Source organism: Poeciliopsis prolifica, unplaced genomic scaffold (assembly GCF_027474105.1).
Source record: "Poeciliopsis prolifica strain line A6 unplaced genomic scaffold, Auburn_PproV2 SCAFFOLD066, whole genome shotgun sequence".
NCBI classification, from domain to species: Eukaryota; Metazoa; Chordata; class Actinopteri; order Cyprinodontiformes; family Poeciliidae; genus Poeciliopsis; species Poeciliopsis prolifica.
Window position 1 is genome coordinate 675,571 of NW_026562441.1, and position 15,426 is coordinate 690,996.

At 40.0% G+C, this 15,426-nt stretch overlaps 2 protein-coding genes and 1 pseudogene across 2 annotated transcripts; all 3 read right to left on the minus strand.

The window, feature by feature from the left end:
- Positions 1–2,406: 2,406 nt before the first annotated feature.
- LOC129351415 (tripartite motif-containing protein 16-like) lies at positions 2,407–4,302 on the minus strand (annotated as a pseudogene).
- A 2,979-nt stretch (positions 4,303–7,281) lies between these two features.
- Positions 7,282–10,430, minus strand: LOC129351382 (uncharacterized). Its single transcript, XM_055020254.1, has 2 exons — positions 9,706–10,430; positions 7,282–8,964 (listed from the first exon to the last, which is right to left on the minus strand). Exons 1-2 carry the CDS (start codon positions 10,099–10,101, stop codon positions 8,032–8,034), a joined length of 1,329 nt encoding a protein of 442 aa, XP_054876229.1. The 5' UTR covers positions 10,102–10,430; the 3' UTR covers positions 7,282–8,031.
- A 671-nt stretch (positions 10,431–11,101) lies between these two features.
- LOC129351410 (endonuclease domain-containing 1 protein-like) lies at positions 11,102–14,581 on the minus strand. The gene is made up of 4 exons (XM_055020272.1): positions 14,552–14,581; positions 13,418–13,750; positions 12,490–12,719; positions 11,102–12,015 (listed from the first exon to the last, which is right to left on the minus strand). Exons 2-4 carry the CDS (start codon positions 13,745–13,747, stop codon positions 11,628–11,630), a joined length of 948 nt encoding a protein of 315 aa, XP_054876247.1. The 5' UTR covers positions 13,748–13,750; positions 14,552–14,581; the 3' UTR covers positions 11,102–11,627.
- Positions 14,582–15,426: the final 845 nt, after the last annotated feature.

Here is a 15,426-nt window from a genome sequence, read left to right on the forward strand (position 1 = left end):
TTTCTCTCTCTTAAAGTCTTTAATGACTTTGAACTTTAATCTGAACTTGTGATTCTTTCAGTCAGACTTTGATCTCTGCCACTACTGTTTATTGGCAATATAAATCAAAGTGAACAAAGTGTTTTAAAGCAGGAAGAAGATCGACTCACATGACTTTATTTATAGGAAGAGAGATATTTCATACCAGACACTGAATGCTTATTTCTTTAACAGAAGCAGCTTTTGTCTCATGTTTTGTTTAAGATGCAGATCCACGTTTAATTTAGTCAGTTTTAAGAAACTGAACCACCAACTAAAAAAAGTAATTTTTTAACTAGAAAGAAACAAACTGCAGATCCTATAAAATCAGCATCTACAGAAAACATTTAAAATTTGCTGCTGTTGCACAGGATTTTTACCTTTGTGGGACAATAAATCAGATTTATTTTCTATTCTAAAGTCTTAAATAAAGGAACCTTTGAACCTGCAGCAGAACTTTAACATCTTTGATTTACAAGTTGATGATCCAGTTTACAGAGCTGTGGTCTCCATGTGAGCAACAATCAGCCGCAGTTTCCAGGAAAACTTCCTCATTACCATCAATAAGGAAGTTTAATGTTTGACCTTTAGATACAGAGACTAGAAGTTGCTTTTTTACTCTTGTTTCCTGCTTTGTGATGTTCTGTGTAACATTTTATCTAATCTATTTATATAAGTAGCTAATCAGCTCTTTTATCAGTGTTAAAGCTGCTGTACTTGATTTGGACTCGGTACATGATAATGACTGCAGAATGTCATAAATGTCGGTGGTGGAATAATTAGTTCATTATGACTATTAATCTGATTTTCGTGTCATGCTATTATGTTTTGTATGTTTGATGGAAATGTGTCTCAGACACAGAAGGTTTTCTCAGGAGAGCAGAGATCCAGACCGTCTCTGTTAAAAGTTTCTATTAAAAGGTTTTGCTCCACGGTGGGGATCAATGTCCTGTTATCTGGTGAGGCATTCACTTACAGCAATAAATTAATTGATCAAATTCTAAGGATGTAAAACAATAAAGGATCCAATGAACCTTTTCCTTTGAGGAATAACTTGGCCATAAATTTGCAAATGGTATTTGTACAAGACACCTGCAAGGATTTCTGTTTAAGAAATTGTGTATTGATAAATGTAAAAGCTAAAATATTTTTATTTTATGTTTAAAATCACAGGAATTAGGATTCAGTAACGTTCTACTGAGCGTAAAGTATTTACTAGTTTTGGTTTCCTAAACCCAAACCTGTTGAGGATCCCAGACCTTTGCCAGAAATAAAGATCCTCTTACACAAAACGTATTTGCTGGATTCTGAAGACATTTGCAGTCTTAACGAGACCCAAAGGAAATGTGACTGGTTGCAGGGACTAATCTGCAGGCTGAAACATTCATCCTTTTTGATCAGCCAATCCGACTCTTAAAACAAACAAACAAACAAATCACAGATCGGCCCCACTTACCCGAAGCTGAAGTGAAAAAGCCAGTCACAGCCTCCCAGTCTCAATGCAAAGTATTGCTGGTGACCCTTTATCTTTCCAAAACTACTTTGGGCTCCTTCAGGGTTCTTGAAGGGGATCAGAGCGGGCTGCAAAGAAAACGGTGGTCTTGTTTCGATCACGAAATCCCAGTCTTTAAAATCGAACCCAGCATGAGGGACACTGAGGGCCAAAGCAGACGGTAAAAGGTACTCTTTGGTTTTCAATGATCCTCTGCTACCATTTGAGGCCAATTTTCCACACAACTCTGGGGGAAAATCACTGGGGTATGATGGGATATCAGTCATCATATCCTAGTGGGCTGGGGTATGATGGGATATCAGTCATCATACCCTAGTGGACTGGGGTATGATGGGATATCAGTCATCATACCCTAGTGGACTGGGGTATGACGACTCCAAAGGGTTATTGTGATCGTCTGGTCCTGGGCACATCCACCCAGAAGAAGATCTGCATGTAAACTTGGCCAGCTGTCAGTTCAGGATGAGAATAAGCTTGTTGTTAAGTCTGTATGACCTGTGACCCTGTACTGACAGAGGGTGACAAGAAAGGTCAGCCCTCTGGCTGAGAAATAAAGTCCTTCCAGTGGGTCCCTTTGTTTCAGGTTAAGTATAACTGTTCATTTATCACCCAGTTATTGTTTTCTTTCTGACAGGTTTGTTGATTGGTTCGTTTTACCCTTTTATGTTGAGCTTTGCTGCCACCAAGTGGCCACATTGAGTTTGGTTGATTTGATGCAAGTTGGTCAAGGATTAAATGTAGCTCTACAGGCCGACTGCTTTAAATTAACGTGTATTACAAAAGTCCTCCATTTCTCCACAAATAAGATCAGAAATAATAGCAATATAAAACCATTTAGAAAGGTTTTTATTGTACTGCTGTTTACTGGTGTGAAAGATTTATTAAAATATGCTCAATGTCAGATAAATTCAGTTTACGCAAATATTGAACAACAAACTGTATATTCATGAAAGTAAAATAAAATAACAGTTGCATGAAGTAGAGAAAACAAATCAATGCAGTTTAGTGAATAACTCAATTCATTACCAGGTTTTCTCAATATAAGCAGGAGAAATATTGCTTCTCATCTAACTCTAGAAATGTAGGGCCATCTTCCTCAGACGACTATTTCAGCTTAATAAACTCAGCTGAAGATCCATAGTAAAGTCGGACTCCAGCATGCAGAGGCTCAGTGAATCTGGTCTGGACTCTGTGCAGGAGAGTCATAGATTCAGAGACGCTGTAGAAACACAGAATACCTGCTCTGTGGTCCAGATACACTCCCACTCTGGAGGAAACTGGACCTGGTACTGGAGTTTCAATGCCGTTATGATGAAATATGTACCTTCTTGAGTCACATTCTAAACACCAAGATTTTTATTGGATCCAAACCTGCATTTACCTGACAATTTTGATCTGCTGATGTTCTTGTATGAAACTGCAACATAAACGCCTCCATTTCTCCACTCCACCTCCCAGTAACAACGTCCAGTCAGAGTCTCTCTACTGAGGACCTGAAGAAAAACTGTGAATCTGTCTGGATGATCAAGATACAACTGTTGTTGGTCAGTTGAGGATACTTTTCTGTTCCCATCTGATAACAGCAGATTCATGTTTGCCGTGTTCGGATCTAGGGTGATTTCTTGTGAATATTTTAAGGATTCACCTCTGGTCTTTGGTTCTGGTTCTGTCAATAAAACATTAGCAATCTTCAGTTCGATGTTTCTCCATGAGACTCTCAGGACGTCCTGTAATTTGTCTATGAGCTCTGACACAGCTTCTGTTATGCCCTTAAAGTGTATCAGAAGATCTTTATTGATGCTTGATGATCCTGTAGACTCACTGAGTGCTGGCAGTGAGGGGTAGTTGAGGAGAAACTGGTGTGATCCTCTGTGTGTGAGAGCTGCTCCAGCTCAGCGTCTTTCCTCTTCAGCTCAGTGATCTCCTGCTGCAGCTTCTCCTGAACATCTTTGACTGGACTCTCACTTCAGTTTCCTGCTGGGATCTGATCTGCTGCTTCACATCAGAGCTTCTTTCCTGGAGGAGACGGATCAGCTCAGTGAAGATCTTCTCACTGTCCTCCACTGCTTTATCAGCAGAGACATTGATGGCCTCCACCTCCTGTTGAAGCAGCTTCACATCTTTCTCTTGGTCCTGGATTCTCTGATGGATTTGTTGTCGACTCTCCTGGAGCTTCTTCTGCTTCTCAGCTCTTTCTGCTGCAGCTGGGACTGTTTCATGGCCTTTATGTTCATCCATAGAGCAGAGATAACAGATACTCTGCTGATCAGTACGACAGAAGATTTTCATCACCTCATTATGACGAGAGCAGATGTTGTTCTGGAGCTTCTTGGAGGGATTCACCAACTTGTGCATTGCCAAAGCTGGAGATTCATAATGAAGCTGAAGATGTTTCTCACAGTAATTAACAAAGCAAACCAGACATGTCTTGACAGCTTTCCTCTTCCTCCCAGTGCAGACATCACAGGCCACATCATCAAGTCCAGCATAGCGGTGATCAGCTGCAGCAAACTGGAGTCCAATCTTCTTCAGATCTTCCACCAACTCTGTTAAAATTGTACTTTTTCTCAATGCAGGTCTTCTTCTGAAGGTCTCTCTGCACTGAGGGCAACTGTAGATTCTCCTCTGATCTCCATCCCAGTATCGTCTGATACAGTTCATGCAGTAGCTGTGACCACAGGGAATAGTCACCGGATCCTTCAGTAGATCCAAACAGATCGAACAGGTGATCTTCTGCAGCTGCGCTTCTCTCTGAGCCATTTTGCTTCTCAGTAACAACGACTGTTTGAGTTTTTATGTCTTAGAGGTTTAATTAGTTTGAACTTTAATCCAAACATGTGAGTCATTCAGTCAGACTTTGAGCTCCTCTATCATTGTTGTGCCCTATAATATCTAAAGGGCTGGGGAATAAACATCAGGCTGAACAAAAGCGGATCTTCCTGCTATGAAGCAAATTAATCAGGCAAACTGTAATTTTGTCACATGAAACCTTTCCTGGTTTTGTTCCTCTAATCAGGCACAAACCCACCAGTGGGTGAGAATGTCCCACCGCAACGTTGTGCCACTCAGTTAAATTAATATTCAACAAGTTGAACAGAGAATCCACATTGTGTCATTACACAATCAGATACATGCAACACAGTTCAGTTATGAACATTAACAGTTCACCCACTTATGTGCAATCAAACGTTTTGATATTGATCTGGAGGTTGAATCTACACCCTGCAGCCCCACTGGACTCTGAATTACAATCAGGAGCTAAAGTTTTGAAATCAGGGAACATTTTTCAAATTGAAGTGATAGGACGTCAGTAAGACAGTCTGAGTGAGGGAGGATGCTCTCCTGCTGCGTCCGCAGGCCCCACAGCCTCCACAACCCAACATGCTGGCAGCTACTGGGAGGCATTCAGCTCAGGTCCAGTTCAGCTGGGAATCGTCAGAGGTTTGTTTAAAATGTAGATCCAGATTTCATAATCAGTTTCTCTTATTCTGGAAGCAGTTTGTCAGTAGTAAAATACTAAGTCATCCCCAGCTAACATGAAAAACAAACTGCTCTTCAAATCAGGCCAACAACTCCATAAAGGATCTGTTCAAACAACAGTCAGTAAAGCCACACCTGTAACTAAGCACTTAACCTCAACTGAAGTGACCTTTGAACCTGTAACGCCAGGTCTGACTGAAAATTAGGTCAGGCAGCCATCGCTATCATCCATTTACAAGTTGATGATCTTGTTTGCAGAGCTACAGTCTGTGTGCAACAACACCGAGGTACAGCACCAGGCAAAGCTGCTCCAACAATATAATTCACATCTGATGAGACGGGAAGAGACGCAGCTCTCCACTGGTTTCTGTCATCAGCTGCGAGTTAAACATCCAAACATCTGGAGGACGTTCAGATCGTCAGCTTGTTCAAGCCCAAAACTGCTAGTTGCACATTTTTGTCCACAAGATGGCAGCGTTCAAAAGCCTTTTCCAAGGTTTGGTTCAAATGAATTTATGTATTCAATAAGATTGATGAATACATAAATTGAAATAACATGAGGTATGTAGTGTCAGCCATGTTGGATAATTTTATTGAATTAAATGTTTGTTGACTGAATAACTGAAATAAAGATTGATGGAACATTAGATCCAGGATGGTGAATCATGTAAAACTGACATTTGCTTCACAAACATCTAAAAGGATTAGATTTTAACTTTATTAGGACTTTTAAGACTAAGAGCAGAAAAAACATAAAAATGTACAAATAGAAAATTTTAACACAGAGGAAAATGAGTTTCACTTTTCAATAACAACCGAAGATGATTTTAGGGATTTTATTAGGAAATGTTTTATTTTTTTAAAAATAAAACATTTTTTTTAAATAAAAAATGGAAAATGTTTTTATTTTATTTATCTAAATACATTTACAGCCCTAATGTATATAAAGATTTAAAGAATGTGACAACTTGTTTGCTTATGGACAACAGACACAATATTTGTGTCTGAATGAAACAGACAGTGACTCTTGTTCTGTTCATTTCTACTTTTAAATGAATTTCTACTATCAGGTTGAGCCAGAATTTGATATATTTCCAGTAAAACAGTGACTGATCTCCTGATTGATGATCATGTGGATTAGAACAACATTTGGTCTGAAAAAGTAAGACTTTATGTAAGTCTAATGACACAAAATGAGCAGCAAAAGCCTCCATGGCTGAATTAACCCCAACATCAATAAAACCTCAAACAGGATGACAGAGTAGCTTCATAAAGAAAGATGAATCTCTGAGCAGTGAAGAAACGGCAGCCATGATGTTTCATCGTCAATGAGAGACGAGCTGAAGCTGAAATATACATCTTCAACTAGATTTCAGATCTTTGCTGTCTATTTCGGTTTGAAATGGAGTCGACATAAATATAAACTCCAGCCTGCAGCGGCTGAGTGAATCTGGTCTGGACTCTGCAGGAGTCATGGATTCAGATTCGCTGCAGAAACACAGAATACCTGCTCTGTGGTCCAGGTACGACTCTGGAGGAAACTGGACCTGGTTCTGGAGTTTCAGCATCGTTGAGATAAAATGCGTAACTTTCTGAGTCACGTTCTAAACACCAACATTTGTCATTGAATCCAAATAAACGCTCACGTGACTTTCCTGCTTTTCTTTAAATTATTTGAACTCCAACAATATTTCACACTGTAGATTTTATTAATTTACTGGTATTTTGAGCTCTAATCTTTGTCAACATAAGTCCACTTTGATTTGGTGATAAAAGGTGAGTAAAATATGGATAATATAACCTTTCAGAAATAATTCACTCCATATTTTTGGAGTCTAATTAATTTTTACATGATTTAATATTTTAATTATGACAATTTTTCCAAGATATTATTTTTCTTTTGTCCCCAAATTCAACATTGTCAAAATTAATTGTAAAAATAATGGTCTTTTCTTTGGGACAATTGACATTAAAAGCTCCTTATTTCAAACAATGTAAAAGTTAGATGTAGTTTCCATTCAGTAGTTTTTTTTTCTTACATTTGGATGTTGTCATGTAGTTTTTCTAATGTCACTAGGAAATTAATTATAGAAATATGCATTTTAACTATTTTAGCTCTTTATTATTGTGATGATTTTGTGACTGTGATTTTGTTTTTCCTGCTGTCATTTTCCAAATCACAAACCCAAAACCTATTTAGTTTCCCTCCCTCTGCTGAACAAATGTTTCTTTTTCTTAAAAATCTCTTAGACGGTTTATTCTTCATTTCTTTATTTTCCTATTTTCCAGAGTGTTTTAATACAGTAGCTGTGTCCACAAATGCTTCAGCAAATTCAATTAAACAAAGAGGACATTTCTCTATCAGCTCATAAATGACTACAACCTTTTGGAAATTACCATCGATTTTAATCAATAGCTCTTCAAAAAAAAGTTTTCACAATACTGATCCATAAAATAACTCGGCAGCAATGATAAAGACTAAACTAAAAACTAAAATACACACTTGAACCAACTGGACCTTTGATCACTGCTGAATGTTTAGATTAATGAATTCTACAGACAAACAAAACCAACGGTACCGACTCTGTGGAGGAGAGTCATGGATTCAGAGACGCTGCAGAAACACAGAATACCTGCTGTGTGATCCAGGTACGACTCTGGAGGAAACTGGACCTGATACTGGAGTTTTAACTTTGTTGTGACGAAACTTTTATCTGTGTAGCATCATAATGACCTGTAACCGAATCCAAATAAACATTCATTGATCGTCCTGCTCTGCTGATGTTCTGGTAGGAAACCATGATGACATCACCAACCAGAAACAACATCCAGTCAGATTCCATTATAATCAGGGAGTTCAGACTCCTCTTCTTTTATTGTTTTTCTGTTCCCATCAGATAATAACAGATCTCTGTTTTCTATGTTTGGGTCCAGAGTGATTTCCTGTGAAGATTTTAAGAATTCAGCTCTTGTCTTTGGTTCTTCATTGACTCTCAATTCGATATTTGTCCCTGTGTCTCTCAGGACGTCCTGTAGCTTGTCTGAGCTCTGACACAGCTGCTGTCGTCCTCAAAGTGTCTCAGAGGACGGATGTTGATGCTGGATGATCCTGTAGACTCACTGAGTGCTGGCAGTGAGGGGTAGTTGAGGAGAAACTGGTTGTGATCCTCTGTGTGTGAGAGCTGCTCCAGCTCAGCGTCTTTCCTCTTCAGCTCAGTGATCTCCTGCTGCAGCTTCTCCTGAACATCTTTGACTCGACTCACTTCAGTTTCCTGCTGGGATCTGATCTGCTGCTTCACATCAGAGCTTCTTTCCTGGAGGAGACGGATCAGCTCAGTGAAGATCTTCTCACTGTCCTCCACTGCTTTATCAGCAGAGACATTGATGGCCTCCACCTCCCGTTGAAGCAGCTTCACATCTTTCTCTTGGTCCTGGATTCTCTGATGGATTTGTTGTCGCTTCCTGGAGGGATTCACCAGGTTGTGTTTCTTTAAATGTGGAGCGTCGTAGTGAGGTTGGAGATGTTCCTCACAGTAACTCATCAAACAAACTACACAGGACTTGACAGCTTTCAGTTTCCTCCCAGTGCAGACATCACAGTCCATCTCTTCATAGTGGTGATAGTGGTGATCTGCTGCAGCAGCTTGGATTTCAGTCTGGAGTCCAGATGAAGGAATGTGAACATCTGTATCTTTGCTGCTGCTTCCATCAGGACGTGGGCTGTTGTTCTGTGACTGACACATGAGTGTTCTTAGTAAAGTCATCCCTTTATCAATGGAGTCTAACATCTTTTCCATCTGCACTGAAAGGTTGTTCAGTTTAGTTTTGTTGTTCTTCTCGGATTCCTCAAGCAACTGCAACATGCGTCTTTTAATCTGGAGGTCTTCCTGCACGGCCGGATCGGAGAGCACCTTCCTTTTCAGCTGGTCTCTCTGGTGGCCTGCGCGCGTCGCCTTTAAATGAGAAACAAAACATCACATGACAAATCTATGTATGGGCGGATCCACATGGGGGGCAAAAAGGGGACAGGGCTCTAAAGGTTTATGTCCTTGAAATAATACTTAAACTTGTTTCTTGTTTGACCAAACTAATTGATAGTTTACCAAATTAAAGTTCAATTACGTTTGGAATGAGTAAAACGGCTGCTGAAGATGACAGATGATTGTGCAACAAAATAGCCAAATAAACATGAACTTTTGAACGTTTTTATAGATTATCCTGATTTATTTGTTGATTATTTGTAGCAATATTATTCAATGTCGATCCAAAACTGAAAAATGATTTTGCACATCTGTTTCAAATTATTTCACGCTAAGTTGAACAACTTATTCAATAAATATTAATTTATTATTTGATAAACTAACTAAAAGCTGATGTGGGGGCAGCAAAGTCAGCTTTTCAGTGACGTTTGGGGATAAAAATACAAACATTTTGTGCTGTAATTAACATTTTATATTCATGTTAATTGCAACACTGTGCAGCACTTTGCAAAGGCATATTTTCCATTATGTCAGTGAGAATTTCCACCTGATTAAAAATAAAAAAAGTTTAAACTCTTGTTGTTAAGGGAGACAAAAAAATCAGTCTAAGTGCCACAAATGGCTCGCGGGCCGCACTTTGGACACCACTGACCATCAGTTTTAACCACTTTAAAATAGATCCGCCACTGGCCTGCAGAGGATGTGCTCACCCACCTGGAGGATGTTCCGTCTTGTATTCACCTCGGAACCGAGGTTTTCATCGCTCAGAGAGACTTCATCCCCCACGGGGTCGAACCGAGCAGCACGTGGAGTCTCTGCGGCCGATGAACTCCTGAAGCTGCCCTCCACCTCTCGGGTCTCTAACCCAGATTCTACTGCCTCCGTGTCCGGTGATTCATCCCAGATCTGCTTGCAAAGCTCAAAGTACAGCATCACCACACGGCCGTGTCTGTTCGGCCGGCCGGAGCCCACAGCCTGCCGGTATTTCCAGCGGATCGCTTTGAGCTTGCAGGTCAGCTGGTGCCTGGAGGTCGCCTCGGTGCTGTGGGGGAAACTCCACCGTTCTGCCGGCTGGATACCGCCGCACGAAGGCTTCGTGGATATCTGCATACTTTGTCGGGCAGGACTCCCAATCAATGTCCTCCTGGTACATTAAATATTTATACTCTAAAGTAACACGAAGTAAAAGTTCCACCTCTTCATCAGTCCAAACAAAACTCGAACGTGCAGCCGCCATCTTTGTTGTCTTTGGTTCTTCTTCTTGTGTTTTCATGGCGGTTCGCGGTTGGCAAACAACTACAGGCGCAATACCGCCACCTACCGGTACAGAGTGTCATTCATGATTACGCGAATAATCCCACATTTCTGCCTTCAAAATAGTTTATCGATTTGATGTAATATTTAAGTCTTAAATTTAGTTTTTTCATGAACTGTTAGCAGAAAATTGTCACAATTAAGAGAAATTAAAGTCTTAAAATATCTGTTGTCAAATAAAAATACAATCTGTATAAATGTATATAAATGTCAGTAAAATGTTCAAGATTAGAATATTAGAATATTTTGGAATATATATACATTTAACACAAAACTCAAACATAGACTAAACTAAATATTAAATATCATCCATTTCTATTAAGCATTTTTTTCAGTGTATTCACTTTCCTTTTTTTAGTTTCCAAACTCTCTCTTGATAATCTTCTCTCTACTTCATATCTGTGACATTCTAACATGTTCTATGATTTCATCCTTCTTACAGAATATTATGCCTTTGTATAATAAAGGTTTTTATATCAGAATCCTTATCTGCAGCCTCAGATTCTCAGTTGTTATTTGTAAATTAGCGACGTTCTCTGACCTGCTGTTGAAACATTTCCACTTCTTGTTTCATTCTGGAAACATCTTTTTCATATTTGCACTGGAGTTCTTCTATGAAACTTTGACGTGGTCCAATTCTTCCTGCAAACGTCTCTCACTGTCTGGCAGAAATATGATCTGCTGTGATATTTTATGAAACATATCAAGGAGCTGCTGTTCCTCATTAACCCTTGCATCACTAAACCTTTGCGACTTCCTGCGTCTTCAGACTTTGAGCGAAGCGTCTCATAGGAAGTTTGTCCAGTAGGTCTGGACAAACTCCAGTTTGTCCAGTTCTTCTAGGGCATTTCTTTCCTCATTTTCCACCAGGATTTGTGCTGCAAATGTTTCCTTCTTGTTGCAAATCCACCTTCTTCTTGTATCTCACATCCTCGTGAATCTCCATTTTTAAGATGGACCAAATAATCCAGATTATTGTTGCTAATTTTTAACTGTCTAACTTTACAAATCACATTCCACATGGTATTGTTGAACAGTTTAACGCAAATAAAGATGCATTTATACATTCCTAAGGAGATTGCAACCAATTTTATTTGAAGGTTGCGCCATCTACTGGAAAAGGAAAGCAATTGCAACACAGACTGGAAAATGTAGAAAGATTAAAGAAAGGTTCCCAATGATTATTTACTGGTTTTCACTGTCCCAGTTCAGTCTGTTTGTCTTGAATATCAGGATATGCAGTGATGATATGAGAATAAAAAGAAGGAGAAGAAGAGCGCATGGCGAGAAGGTGGAAATGCAGCGGAACCAGAGACAGAAGATCAAGGGTCCGGGACGGTCGGTGGGCAGAAGCAGTTTTTCGTTTCTGGGTAAAACTCTGTTACGGTTGTTGTCAGAGGACATTCTGATCCAGGGAATATTACAAACTCAGAGTTGGACCTGTGCAGCCGGTGTTGCAGGTCTTCCAGAGTCTCCGTCTTCAGATACTTGTGTTTGGACTCGTCCTGAACGTTGTGGCCCCAGTGCCCGCTCGCTATCCACGCCTCGGCCACGGCGCTGTAGCAGCAGAACGCCGACCAGAGCGCAGCGGGAACGTTGACCCTGTTGTTGAGGGTGCTGTTGGAGCTGGGCAGGGCCCCGGTCACCACAAAGCCCCCGGTACCGCCGCCGCTGCTGACGCAGTACTTCTCCATGATGCATTTGGTGCACCTGGAACAGGGTTTCATTAGGGTTAACTTTAGCTAAATTTTGACTTTGATTCATTGGTATAAGTCATGTGGCTCTTGACAGTTGGTGGTAACTTTAGCAGTCAGTTACGGGCAGCTCCTCCCCTTTTTCTGTTTCAGTCTAACTATATTGCGATCAGTTCTGTGTTGTTGCATTTTAGCATATATTTTAAATTAATTTAATAATATTCATGGGTTTTGTACTTGATTTTCTCTTGTTAGAGATGTTCCGTTATCCACTGTGTAATAGTCTCTGAATGTTGTACATGTAAAAGGGTTTTATTTGATGTGAAGTTTATCAAAATGTATTTATTGTTATGGGCTTGCTGTGGTGGCGCATCTGTAGTTTGCTTCAAGTTATTTATTGTACTTTATTTTACTGTATTCAGTGAACCTGAGTGAGTTTGTTGTGAAGTCGGCCATGTTGGATCTGAGACAAACAACGATGTTTACACACCTCTCCATTTTGTTCCAGCTGCCCTTGTTGAAGGACTCCGCTTGGGGAACAACGTTGGTCAGGGTGAAAGTCGACCGTTTGTCCGCTTTGGTTGAGGCGTAGGAGCTAGGAAATATGTGACCCCGGTCAAATGTTCTGTTGGATCTGTAATCCACAGTGCCGGCCTGGTGGTTGTAGGTTCTGTTCGTATCTCCGGGGATCATCCTCTTCTCTCCATTTGGATTCTCCAGCTGTGAAAAGAGTAGTTGAGACAAGGAGGCAAGGGTGCTCAAGTCCAGTCCTCCAGAGCTTCCGTCATGCAACCTTTAGATGCGTCTTTATCCAACAGATCAGGATCGACTCTGAACCTACCTGCTGACGATTCATTTGATTCAGGTGTGTTGGAGCAGGGAAGCATCTGAAAGTTGCAGGATGGAAGCTCTAAAGGACTGGACTTGAGCTGCCCCGGTCTAGAGAGTCTGATTTGTTTGGGGTTGTGTGAATGTTTGACCAAAAAAGCAAACTCTGGTGCGGTTTGCATATGTGAGTGCTAAGTGGACCGGAGACCACTCCAGAAGCAGGAAGTGGACTTTAGCGCTGCACATTCGGGATAAATGCAACCAAAACAAACACGCTAGTCTAGTGTCAGAAATGGATGATGTGTACTGCTAAAATTGAAAAACTACAACTGCTTTGATTTGACACCACTCCATTTTTGTTTCCATTTTTTGCTCAGTGTCTTCTTTAGAGGTTTTTGTGTTGTTATCCCTTCAGTGGTTCTTGGTATTTTGCCCCCACAGGTGGGGAAGGAACAGGTTTTTCAAAAGGTTTGGTTGGTTTGACTCAGTGCATTGTGAAAGCTAACCACACCAACTGAAATATAACAAATGTAATTTGGTCCCAAATTCAGTCGAGTCTACAGGACTCTCAGGTGTGAAAACAAGCCTACCTGCGGTTCTATCTTCCAAACGGTTTTGGGTCTTTTTCTGGAAACTTCTCCAGTGAACTTGAAAGCAGAAAACACCGGAATCCGGTTGCGCACATCGTAAAGCGTCAAGAATTTTCTTTGATTCCCGTAGGTCTGGCAAATGACCTTGTACCGGTTCTGATCGAGGATCATCCCGCCCTCCAGGATGCCTGGAATGTGCGGTGGTGTTTGGCCAAGGAGGAAGAGGTCACAGTCTGATACTGACTTCATCACTTCAGCAAACGCTTGTACAGACAGGAGGAAGAGAAGAGCTGTGGTTGGCAGGAAACACCAAACCTGCTGAGTCGTCATGTCCTTCGATCAGAGGAGACAAAAGTGGGTCGATCTAGATCTGTTCTGAACAGTTGAACATCATAAACTGCTAACATTGTTGGTTAGTTGCATTAGAGTTGCATAAGACCAGTTAGCAATGCTGATCATTTTTTCTGACGATTTACAATCTGCTGGGTTTTAGTAGAGAAAAGTTTTTAAAATAATTTGAATAATAAATTGAGCTCAATTCACTGTTGATAACCAGGATGAATTGGAATGAATTGGCTCGTTTGCTGAAATGTGTGACACAGACAAACCTGCTTTCCTGACTGTTGCATCCTAACCCTACATCACAAAACTTGAACTGAAGAACGGAGGCAGTTCAAGAGTCAACCCCGAATACACCGACCAAACAAAACTTACCAAGTATTTTTGGTCTAGTTTCTGGTGATAATATCTCAGTTTTGTCTTATTTCAAAATGAATTATCTTACAAGTAACTTTGCAGCAGAGAGATTATCAGTTACTTGCAAGTTACATTTCAAATAACTCCGATATTACCACAATCGACTAGACAAACATACTGAATTTTATGTTTTTGCAGTATACTTTATCCTCAAAGAACATAGAAATCACAAACGAAACTGGACTATTTAGCTTAGTTTCCTAAAGTATGTTGGAATGATAAATTAATTAAAACTACAAACTGAAACTCTGGAAATGAAATATTGAACTTGACCCATATAAAAAGTTTTAAATACTTAGTAACTATGTTAATAAGTAAATCCGTATTATCTGATCAAATTCACCATGTTTAGCATTTAGTTGATAAAACAGAGCTCACCGTTTCTAATGAGAAAGTGTCCCGACGTGTTTGTTTCCTCTAATGAAGAGATCAATATGACTTCCTCAAACTTGACAGGAACTTGTGGCTCTCTCTCATGACAGAATGTGCGGTCGGATGTTTGAGAAAACTGCTGCCAGGAAACTAACTTTAGCTAGTTTTCTCTGAAAGCTGCTGCATGTCTCGTTTTAATTCCCCCCGACCGTCTGGCGAAACGATGCTGGTTCAAATGTCAAAGAAATGTCACAAATGAGTCTGCAGAGGAGAAAATATGAAGTTTGCATTCATAAGCAGTTTCTGGGGACTGACGTGTTCATCGGTCTGTGGATTTAACCCATGTCTGAGGTCGACCTGGCGCTGTTACACAAACCCACTGAAAAGCTTTGGGAGTCTGTTAAGAAATTATTTATTTATTTCAGTTAAGTACATTCATAAAGTTGAAACTTGTAGCATAATATATATATATATATAAACCATTATTGTACATTCAGTGTAAGTAGACCAGTAACTGTACTGGTTTGGGCTGTTTTGCATGAACAGCTGATGACATGGAGACCCAAAGCGTCACCGACTGTGGAATCGGCTCTTTATAACAACGTTACGTTGCTTTGTAACTACATATTGTTGACAACAATAACGTGTAATCAGCAACATATTTGCTTTATATCAAGTTTGTTGTTATACAGTTATAACCATGTTATAAACAATATGTTGAAACAACTTCTGATTAGCAACATGTCACTTTAACAAAAGTCGAAAAACTTTGCTTTTTTACATATCATTTTTTTAATATTCTGCTGTATAGCAACAATCTATTGTTATAAACAGTATGTTGTTACAAAGCATTGTTATAAACAATGTGGCTTCATAACAAT

Bases quoted from the DNA above. Each gene is read 5' to 3' on its own strand.
- LOC129351382 (XM_055020254.1), bottom strand. From the start codon at position 10,101: ATGCAGATATCCACGAAGCCTTCGTGCGGCGGTATCCAGCCGGCAGAA. The intron at 8,965-9,705 runs GTGGGTGAGCAC...TCTCATTTAAAG, and splicing joins CAAGACGGAACATCCTCCAG to GCGACGCGCGCAGGCCACCA.
- LOC129351410 (XM_055020272.1), bottom strand. From the start codon at position 13,747: ATGACGACTCAGCAGGTTTGGTGTTTCCTGCCAACCACAGCTCTTCTC. The intron at 12,720-13,417 runs GTAGGCTTGTTT...CTCTTTTCACAG, and splicing joins TTTGGAAGATAGAACCGCAG to CTGGAGAATCCAAATGGAGA. The intron at 12,016-12,489 runs GTGTGTAAACAT...ACCCTGTTCCAG, and splicing joins AGCTGGAACAAAATGGAGAG to GTGCACCAAATGCATCATGG.